The following is an 11,587-nucleotide window of genomic DNA, read 5'->3' on the forward strand; positions in this document are numbered from 1 at the left end:
TTGTATTTAAAAAAATTCGCTTTCGTGATTGACGATTTCATGGATTAATTCTCTCAATTTGATGTATTGATATTAATACTACTAATATTATTACTCTCACTATTCTGTTACGATCATGAGCTAGACACGTGATATAGGAAAATGTTGTTTAAGGTTTTCGGCTGCTTTAATTCAATATGAGGCTTCATCGGTAATGAAAACCGTCATTCTTTCGCCTCCGAAATTGGAACCAAGAACGTTGTTGATACTTACGGGAACACTTGTAATCGATTTATTATCAGCTTTCGTAGCATCTTCCAAATGAATGAGCCAACAATAACCATATAAGGGACCAACCAACACTGTAGTCATGGATCGCTGTCAAGTATATTTAGTTTCGTCCAATGCAAGAAATATACTCTTCCCTTCAAGTTCATTGAATCTTCCTTCATCTTGATAATACTTCGTTACTTTGAGACTCAATCGACTTGGTGATGGAGATGCAAGAGGTAATTACTTTTCCAGAGTAAATTTCTATAAACATAACCAAATTTGGATGATTCACGATATGGAGTTGAATATTGCAGAAGATAAGGATCTTTGTTATACCAATGATAAAATTGGAATGCTCAGAATTGGAATTAATTATGTGACTTGAATACAATACTAAATTCACCTCGTAAATTCTATTTTTTATGTGTTTTTCTAGTTTGAACGTCTTCAGGACTATAGTTCCATAATTACAAAGACGTCATGCAAAAAAACCTCGAATCCTCTTCGTAACTCCATACATTTTTACCACTATTATCAGCGATCCAAGATTTAATATCCATAGTCAATAATGTATCTCAAACTTCACCGCGATACAACTTTACACGTTTCTAAAACTTATTAAAATAATAAAGACATAGTTAGTATTTAGAGGTTACTTTTTTTTTTATGATTATGAATTCTGATATGTTTCCTCCTCAAGAATGAAATAATAATGATGACAGCTTCTATTACTAGTTTCTTGAAAATAAGGATTGCCAAATGCAAAAAGCCGCTCCCACTTTAAAGGACATTTAGTATTTATGTCTGGGCAATATCTATCGAGCGCTTTCGATATCGGAAGAGAAGAATGATTAAAGCAGAATATGTTTATAAAGGTCTTTTGATAGAAGATCTTATAAAGTCATAAATTACCTCTGAGATTATCCGAATTATTTATAAAAATGAAGAAAGGTGACATTGTAGACAAACTATCTTATTTCTAAGGGAATGTATGAAGAAAAACGATGTGAAAACACAATATCACTCACTATTGTCTATGCTCAATAAAGAAGCCGTGAAGATGGAGTATGATTGTGACTGTGACAATAACTGTTATGACCTAACGAAATGTAAGAAATTTGTTATATTATCTTTAAAAGAACGTCAGAATATCATAGCTAAAAGAAGAATTTGATTTCGATGTCTAAAAGATAGACCTAAAAGGTCTATCTGTCCCAATTTTGTAAAATTTAATCTTTGTAACAGATACAACCATCACACTCTCCTTCATATACCAATCAATAGATATAATGAGAAGGAAAACACGAATGTTAATACCCTACCGATAAATAAAGTAAGATTACCAATGGGTATGAATGAAATTTGTGATCGGGATGGATTATGGAGACAAGTTCGAGCGTTGAATTGGGTTTAAATGGAATACCTGGTAAGATTTTTTATGAGCTTGCTGGTGGGAAGTTACATGAAGAAAAGACAAGGAAATATAATGTCATTGTTCGATATATAAACCAAAATCAAGTAGAAAAGCTTATATTCTGCGATTGTTTTCTATATGAAGTACATGTGGGAAATCGCTAGAATTAGAAAAGGAATTTATTATCAGATATCCATATTTAAAGTGCTTGTAAGATAGAATATCTGGAGAAGGTAGAGTAATTGATGTTTTCATCGGTAAGATTTTAAATATCTTCTAGAAGAATTGGGCTGAATAAAAGGCAAATAGAATTAACCCTCTAGGATGGGATGTTGTTGGTAGAGTTAAGGAAGTGTCAACTAATTCTCTAATTTTTGTTAGAAGGAAAGTCAACGTTTTTAGAATAGACAGTGTAATTTATGAAGACGTTGACAATTTTAGGACAATAATGTTAAATGATCAATTAGGAGTAAAACTTACTACATTGTGTTTGTGTAGTGAGAAGGAATTTGACGAGCCTCGTTTCATCGGGAAGGTGAATTAAAAATAAAGTAATTTAACACTTTTCATAAATAAATAAAAAATTACCACTCAATAAAAAATAGTTATAAGCTGATCAGATCTCCATCCCCCCAATCATCATTCCAAAAGATTTTTTTTTTTCAAAAATCAACAGTTGTCCACATGGAGGTGAAAAGGCAAAGGATGTCTGATTTTACCCACGTCCAAGTGGGTGTCAAGGAGATCATGAAGGTAGTAGGATGCTCCTGTAGCCTTGTTTACAATATCAAAAGCATGTTGAATTCACGTTAGAGCATTTAGAGGTCCATTGGTAGCGGTAGACGTCGAAAAATCGGGATCATGAAGTACGAGATGAGACAGCATGCGAAGGCTCTCAATGTCAGTCAATGGACTGTGATGAGATATTTGAAGGATTTAGGGAAGGTATTTTATGTACGACAGCATCAACAACTGCTTTCAACAGCAACCAAGGCCAAAGAAGTGAAGAAAGCCCAGAAATTATTGACTGGGTTAAAGCATAATGGGTCAAATAAAGATCTTCTTCCCAGACTGTTCCCCCTCGACTATGCTATTTAAGACCTAGTCCAGAAAAGAGTCTGTACTACCTTTCACCGAAATTTGGATGACTTCAAGGCCTTTGTCGAGCAACAGTGGACAGTCATGCCCAAACACATAATTAAGAAGTACTACAGGGCCTTTAGGTCGAGGTTGGACGCCATGGTAACAGCCAAAGGAAATCATTTTGAAAAATAGAAGGATATATCAATAAAGAAGTCATTGATAAAGCCTCAATGTTGTCCTCCTTTTCATTTTTGTAAAAAGTTGAACCTATTTTTTCGTTATCAAAAAGTCCTCGATTTTAACTTCCACACCTTATTTGTTGCATACACTAAATAGAAGGTGAAATGGAAGGAATTTAATAGATGCATGAATTATGAGCTTTCAATCGAAACATCATTGACTATTCATTCACTTCATTCAATAACTTGCCAAAGAAAAATTATTGCCAACTATGCATAGATATATTATGTGTAATTTACTGAAATATTTTATTTTTTAACATATTTTGTATTTATTTATAATCTCTGAAGGAAAGTCAAAAAATCTATTGCATTCCTTGTCTTTAATTACAGCAAAATATATTGCCTTATTTCCCTGATAACTCAAAGTTTTTTTTTTAAACGAATCTAATGAATGGACAATTATAAATAGTGCAAAGGATCCATTACTTTTTTCAAACAGACTAATTTCCTTAATGAATGCTTTAAATCTCAAATACTCATAAAGTACAAGTGTTATATATATTTAAACCATCCCATGTTTGACATTGACAAACATCACTCAAAATTGTAGGAATAATTTTTTTGGGAAAGCTATCAACACCCCTGACCTCATGTAACAATAATTACCTTGTTTTTTGTGACAATTTTGAAATTAACAATATTCATTTTGTTAAAAAAAAGTCACTTGGCAAATTTTGCAACTGAATAAAAAAAAATTCTCATTTGTAAAAAATTTGGTTCCCCTATTGGAGATTTTGCTGCATGACATATTCACCGCCTTTTTTATGTTTTTGTAATATACATAGGTTCGTGCTTTAGCTTTAGTATTTACTGTTGAAGCATTCCTTTCTTTTCTTCAAACATCAAATGAGATCATGACTATGAGTACGTTGCCACTAGTCAATGAGTCATTTCGAAATAGACTCTTGATCCCGGATTTGTGACTCCTTACTAATGTTAAACAATATTCCTTCTTTATTTTCTCACTATCTTCCACTTTTCTTCTTCTTCAGATCTATAGCTGAGGTACAACAGCAAAGAGTTAAAGTTCGAACCAATGATTTAAAATGTAAAAGTTGGCGTCTGTGTCATGCAACAACGTCTCTAAGAGGTAAAGAATGTATGCAGCAAATTTGAAAATACTTCATGATACAACACTAATAATGAAATCAATTTTGCGATGAGGATTTAATCTTTAATTATATTTCAACATCTACACCTTAACTCAACAACTTACTATCAAAAAGGTATAACAAGTTATAGATACATTTTTTTAGGTATTGACAGGGCCGGAGCTAGGATTTTTCTTGGAGAAGGGGAGTGTTTAATTTTTTTAAATCAAACTTTACGACTGATATCCCTTTTTTTGAACTCCAATAAGAAATGTCTTTATTTGGAAAGGAAAATATGGGCCTTTTCAAGTAGAAGCTTCCTAATAAAATTTTGATAATACGTATCGAATGACAATGTTTCATTATTTGAAAAACCTTTTTTTTAAGAAAAAGGCCCACTTTTTTACTAAACTCTATCAATATATCATTTCCTAGGTTACCAAATTTTTCAGCATTAACTATTACATTATTTATTGCAATTTGAAACAATTTAGTTAAATATTATGATCCTCAGTAATTTTCCCTTAGGGCATTTATCTATAAACTATTTGGCCTTAGGACTTTTATTACTATAAAATGCATTAAATATTTGTTTTCTCTTCCAATAGTAATGTTCATGGTTCATTTTTTGTTTTTTCGTCAATCCATGAGTCTTTTCTATAACAAATAATCCATCATGTCTATTGATAGTTACTAACAGAGAAGTGATTAGCAATTTTTCAGTTCGAATCGTTGTCGTGCTTTTTTTTTTTTTGTTTCTCTCTTTTGGAGATTTTGCTGGTGTATGCTTCGAAATTTTGGGTCATGATTCCATTTTTTTTTCAACAGAAAACAACCATTTAATGTGTTTTTCAGTAATAAATTTATTTATATATTAAAGCAAAATATTCTTAAGGGAAATTAGCTTTAAGACAAAATGTCCTAAAGAGAAATGGTTTAAAGCAAAACGTCTGAGACAAAATAGTTTAAAGGAAAATTACCTAACACCAAATATTTATAAAAAGGTGTTTTTCAACAAAAAGTATTTAAGGGAAAAAAGGAACCGAAAATCAAAATGGTAACCCTAACAATCTAAAGAATGTTTTGAAGAGAAGCAGCTAAGCTGTCATGACGTTTCATTAGGTCAGCTACAAACAGCTGTGACCAAAGGGCGAGAAGGATATAAACAAGGAAATAGGCAAGAATTACTCAGATGTCGATCCTCAATTTTACTCTTAATCTAACAAGGACATAATATAATATATCCTCAATTCTACTTTGAGTCCAACCCGGACTAACAATTGTTACTCTACAACAGATCCATAAGATTACTCTCTGTCTTTTATGAGCACACATAAATTTTCTATCAAGTTTTGAATATAGTCTGAAAGGAAGTTCATTACTCAGGATTGAAATATTAATGACAACAGCTAATGAAAAAATTGATTCTTCAGATAAACAATTAAAAAAAAACAACGGACCAGCTAAAAAAATACACACGATTTACATAACTACTCATCACTTTCAAAGAGCCGTACTTGCTAAAATTGAGAACCACCAACTTGATCCCCTCTCCTTATACAATAGATATCTAGGACCGGAGTGTACTTTTACCAAGCTCCACTCTTAACCTTGTACCCGGCGCCTGATACAAATTTGAAATAGGTAACACAAGGAAGTTTTTCTTTTTTAAGACCACAGTTTAAAAATAATTGACACTTTTTTTAGAGATTATTTAAAAAAAATATATTTCCTAAAAAAAGGCATTCGATAAATATTTTCAAAAATTTTATACTAAAATGACTTTTTTAAGGTATTACTTTTTAAAGGTCATTTAAAAAAAAAGGTGCCTATATTTTATTTTCTAAAAAAGTAAAAATAATTATTTCAAATTTTTTGTCGAAAAATTACTCCGTGGCATCATTTCCCCTGTGATATAAACATTGATTTGTGCGAGGATTTTCCACATTTCATAATGTTTTGAGACATAATTATCGCTTAGAATCCTGTGAGGATTTGCTAAGATACTAGCGCCTCGGATCAGCTGACTAAATGTGCCGCCAGACATAAAACAGTCCCTGAGAGTGGACTTTTATCCGAAAACATTTTTACCGAAGGAAAATTTGCTTAATGACATTTGGCGAACGGATATTAGCCAGGACAATTTGTAATTTTTAAATTGAATTATAATATGCAATCGTATTTATCACTAAATTTAATATAATTTTTCTGGCAATTGTCCCCAATAGCCTTCTGCGAAATGTCCGTTCCGCAAAAATGTTTTCAGCAAATTGTCCAAGAACAAACAGTCCCTAACCCTTTCAGTCTTTTTATTTTATCCATCCTATCTTTTTTACCATTTAACGATCTTAAGGACTGGTCTTTCAGTCCTACGTTCATGCTATCTTTTTATTTTCTTCACTCATAGCCAGGATTGAATACTATAAAAACTAAGAAAATAATAAATGATAGCTATAATGACATATTATTATAAATATAAAATCAGCAATATAAGAGTGTATTCCACTTGGGATAATTTCTACACTATCAATTTTCTTTTTTATGTTAAATAAAGTGAAAATTGAGACTCACAACAGGGGCGTCCGCAAGATTATATTTTGGAGTTTTTTAATATTTTTTTTTTACTCTACCATATAATTTGTCCGAATAATCTTTATTAGAATAGAAACCCTTCAAAAAAATTCTGATGAGTAATTTTTTTTGGTCACAAGTTTACATTACTTTATTAATTTGGCTTTAATATCAATAATTTAATTAATTATTTATAGGTATATATATATATATGTATATAAAAGTACAAAAACAGAAATAGTAATTACAATATTTTTCTTTTGTTAACAAGAATTGATAAATTAACATAGGTTGTCCTACATTCTACGTAATTTTTGAATGATTTATATTTATCTGACAAGGGCATGGAACAATGATATTAAGGTAAAGTAGACTTAAATATAATGAGTAATTATAATAATACTTAGAAGAAAAGGCAAATATCAGGTATTTAGTTGAGAAGTACGTTCTTTGAGCAATTTATTGGAAAAAATATTTTGGCATAGTTTAAATATTTAGTTATAGATAAAGACGACTCAAAATGTGCATCTCAACAGTGCCCTTATTTAATTAATTAATTATTAGAATATTATGTCGTAAATTTAGGAGCTACTTGGATAGAGTGAGAGAAGAAAAATATGAATTATCATTCATATATGCGTAATAATAAACATAAATTTTGCAGTATTTAACTAGTCTTTGTTAGTACTACAAAATTTCTCAAGCTATTTTTTATTATTAGAGTACCCGTTCAAAAAATAAAAATTATAACTGGGTATATCATTTTTGATCAACTTCATCAAGATCAGTTTCTAAATATTTTTTATCTAGGTCCTCTTTCGATTCTTCAACAGAGATATGGGTTTGTGTTCCCATGGATAATTTATGGGGGGAAACATTAACAACTAAATCCTTAATATCTTCGAGGCATCTTTGCATTTCATCTTCACCTGTAATGGCTTGAAGCGGCGCATCCTCCTTTAAACAACAAAATACAGGACATGCCCTCCAAAAATAGCCACATATTTCTACGTCCATCAATCTTCTGCTTAAATGATAACGTTTATAATAGAGAATGAGAAAAACGAGGCCAAATCCAAAGGTACCCAGGCGTATGTCCCATGAGTAATAATGCATTCCTGAGCGCATAACAAATCCTCCATTGGAAAGCTCTACGATTAAAGCGAATAAATTGATAAGGAACTGAAGACACAATAACCAAAAATATTCATGTTTTGTTCTACGGGGATTGAAAAGAGATTTGTTAATAAATCCATTGTCAATTAAATATTGTAATGTAGTTTCCACAAGATCAGGGTTGATATTGTCAAACTTTTTTGGGAGCTCTTTGAGTGTTTCTTGTAGTGTCAAATCTCTTTTAGGATTCTTCCACCAAATCTTCTCGATTTCTTTTGATAACTTTCCCACTCCTATTATCAAAGGACCCGCTATCATGGATAGATCCAGACCAATGGAATTAGGTTTCTCCTTTTCAAGCAACTTTGAGGCTTTGATACTCTGAGCTCGTTGTCGAGAAGCAGATCTTTTGATTGGCCGAGGTCCATCATTCTCTTGATCCCACCACCATGATTCAGCTCTGGCAGGAGGTTCATGGGGTACGTCCCAAGAGGTATATGGGATAACAACTAAAGTATTGACAAATACGTTCAAAAGTCTTTCAATTAAATTTCCATCATTAAACTCCGGAATGAACCGACTTTTGAACACATAAATAAGAAGTACCTGTAATGTAAATAGCAAATAGCTAATTATAGCTGCAGGAAATAATGAAATAATGGGCTTTTGTCCGCTTTGGGTATTTTCTTCAGCAGTCGAAAAAAGAGCTATAATAACCGTAAGTCGACAGATGCAGTGCATTGAATAATATAAACTAAGACAAATCTGTCCATTAGTTGACATGTTCATCACTTTTGATTGGTAAACATATCGAACTAGAGATGAAATCATCATATAAAACGAAAAAGCCATCGACATAATGAAAACAAAATCCCCAGCAACGTGAAGAGATGTTAAAAGTGTATCTGCACTCAGTGCTTCTCTACTCAAGCCACAATTGAGATTAAAAAATGTACAAATATGTTCCTCTACTCCAACAAAAAGTTTAATGGCCCTTCCAGACCTATTGGACACAATCATAATCAGGGATAATACACAAACAACAGCAACAGATCCTATTGCTGCTTGAGATACTCTATAAAATGAATAGATTCTTCGAAACAAAAAGCTCCGGTAGCGAGCTCTCATCACTTTGTTGAACAGGTATATACGGTAACCATATCTATAATAGTCGTCACTTTTTTTTTTGTGGGAATCCTTGGCTGCAAGGGCTGTGACACTAAAGCTTTGAAGCTCTCTTTTGGCACTATAAATCCGTTCATTATAATAGGCGTGGTTAGCTATTACAAAGGCTGGCATTAGAGGTGCAAAAACCGTGGAAAGAATAAAAAACAGAGCTTGCTTTCCATTAGAAGCGGAGTGTTTACACATTTCGAAAACAGCCTTTGAAAAGTAACCAGAAATGACGACAAATATAAATTGAACTACACAAATGGCACAAATAAGAGATATCACTAAACTGATTTCGAAGCAATAGTCCATGTGCCAATAGTCACCTCGAGTCAGTTCATAAAGGGAAGTGTAGATTATAAAGGCAAGACACATGTCCTTGCAAATATCAAAATATAGAGATGAAGCAGAAAGAAAGGGAGATATGGAATAGTAGATCACTTTCAGAACCGTATAGCAACCTTCCAAGCACGGTCGAAACTGTTTTGGCGTGTAGCGCCTTCTTACACTTCGAAACCATCGCTTTAATGGGACAATTTTATCTTGGAACATGCATTTCATTGGCAAATTATCTGCAAGAGATGATTGAATGGTCTTATACAGCTCAGAACAGCCTAAATGAAGTCTAAGGCATGCTTCAACACTCCGAGGGTCTTCTCCGTGAAATTCCATTTCCCAACGATGTAATGTCTTTATCACAGAAGCGAGATTCTGTACATCTGATTGACGAAAAGATAAATAAAAATACAAATTCTTGAATAGAACCGGATCTTGATGAACTTGAGCGTATACATGATGGGCCTTTACACCCAATTCACTGATTAATTCTCGAGAATTACGCCAACTGCCTGCGTATTCGAGAATATCAATAAGTTCTGATGGGAGCGTAGACTCTGGATCTCCAATATCACTCGGAACGTAATCTGAATCGACGGATTCTCCATCGTTTTCATCCTCTACTTCGTTCTTGAACGTTTGAAAGTTATTATGTTCTTCCTCAAGAGAGTTCATTTCTATACCCACGGACTCCTTATCAGCCTCTCCGTTTTCGAATGGCCTTTTAACTGGAGTAGAAGATAGTGAGTGCTGTCTTTTATACTCTATGCTTTTATTAAGTTGACAAGACTCGCAGAAAAAAAGTTGTTTCTGAAAAGATTAATTTGAAAAAATCAGTTATAGAATATAGTCATTCAACTCACTTCAGAATTACAAAATCGATAAATATTTGATAAAGAAAGTCCAAAAGCAGTAATGCCCAGAGTAATTAGAACTAATTTCCACCATCTAAGATCAATCATATATTCGTCAGAACCATCTTTGCAATCTTTGATGCCAGTCCTCACAAGCGAATCAGCAATACATTCCCCATCATTACAGCGCCAGTCATTTTCATTCGGACATTCACGACAACGCCCTTGCTCCGCATATTTGGGAAGAGTACAAACTGTTACAGAAGTATTTTTATCCAGACACTGAATGTATTTTTGTCCATAAAGAGATTTACAATTTGTTTGAGGGAATAGAGCACAACCCTCGGACTCATCAGATGCGTCCTTACAGTGATTAGTTCCATCACATACCTCTGATCTAAGAATAGTTAGACCGTCTTTACATTTCCAGACCACGCTATTTAGAAACACCTCTGAATTAATGGGACGAGAGGGTTTATTGGGGACATTGTCTATATGAAGTCCTCCACATTCCTCAACACGTTCCACGCAGCGATCAGGATCATTTAGACACATTTTTTGTTGACGACGACCGAACCAAGATTGACATCCCGTATCAGGGAACAAATTACATCCTAAGAAATACATTATAAATCAATAATTACTACTGGAACAAAGAAGTGCAAAGTCAAAATCGCTTGGTTCATGAATTACCTTCAATTTCGTCAGACTTGTCAGGATCTGGACATTGCTCGTTGCCATCACAGACCCAATCCTTCCAGATACATTCCCCACTATGTTTGCATCTCCAACCCTCCGTGAGATCAACCATAGAACAGGATTCTCCATTAGCCAATCTATAAACAAAAGGATTCATGAGTAATTAATAATTATCATTTATCAAAGCAAAGAAAATTACTTACGTAAAAATCCATAGTAAAATAATCCATGTGATCTTCATCACGATTCGACCTTCTCCATAGCGACGGATGTACACCAATAATAAGTAATATTACTTATTATAACTAGGAATGAGTGTGAAAATTATTAATTAAAAAATGATCAAGCGCATTTTTTTATGCTCCAAGAGTATTTTGGCAGGGACAGGGGGGAAAGTCACGTAACCTATTCATATTCCTAACAAACTATCTGTATTAAGAATGAAATATATATAACATTTTTAGCTATATAACTCCATCCTGGACTCCTTATGAAACGAATAGGAAATATTAAATGACTTAAAATTAGTCTACATACATTGAAAATGATATAATCTATCAAGATTTTCTCCTTAATTAACTCTCCTCTTAATTATTACGAACCATGAGTAATCGCAAGACACTCTTAGCAGTATAAAATAGTGCTCCTGCTAGCAAACTAACTTCTACTTGCGACCAAGAATATTTCATACGTTGGCGATGGCCGGAGACGAGGTGTTTGAATAATAATCTCTGCGTGTACGCCTTTTTGTTCATATAC

General features: G+C 33.0%; 1 protein-coding gene and 1 long non-coding RNA gene across 2 annotated transcripts; one reads left to right on the top strand and one right to left on the bottom strand.

Annotated features, from left to right (window-relative positions):
- The first annotated feature begins 293 nt into the window (after nt 1-293).
- On the top strand, nt 294-896 carry LOC139907492 (uncharacterized). The gene is made up of 2 exons (XR_011784158.1): nt 294-628; nt 689-896. It is a non-coding gene; the product is annotated as an uncharacterized lncRNA (long non-coding RNA).
- A 5,877-nt stretch (nt 897-6,773) lies between these two features.
- Nucleotides 6,774-11,522, bottom strand: LOC121122639 (uncharacterized). The gene is made up of 5 exons (XM_040717673.2): nt 11,366-11,522; nt 11,032-11,133; nt 10,823-10,965; nt 10,139-10,743; nt 6,774-10,085 (listed from the first exon to the last, which is right to left on the bottom strand). Exons 2-5 carry the CDS (start codon nt 11,067-11,069, stop codon nt 7,413-7,415), a joined length of 3,459 nt encoding a protein of 1,152 aa, XP_040573607.1. The 5' UTR covers nt 11,070-11,133; nt 11,366-11,522; the 3' UTR covers nt 6,774-7,412.
- Between the last annotated feature and the right edge of the window lie 65 nt (nt 11,523-11,587).

Source organism: Lepeophtheirus salmonis, unplaced genomic scaffold (assembly GCF_016086655.4).
Source record: "Lepeophtheirus salmonis unplaced genomic scaffold, UVic_Lsal_1.4 unplaced_contig_3058_pilon, whole genome shotgun sequence".
In the NCBI taxonomy this organism is placed as follows: Eukaryota; Metazoa; Arthropoda; class Copepoda; order Siphonostomatoida; family Caligidae; genus Lepeophtheirus; species Lepeophtheirus salmonis.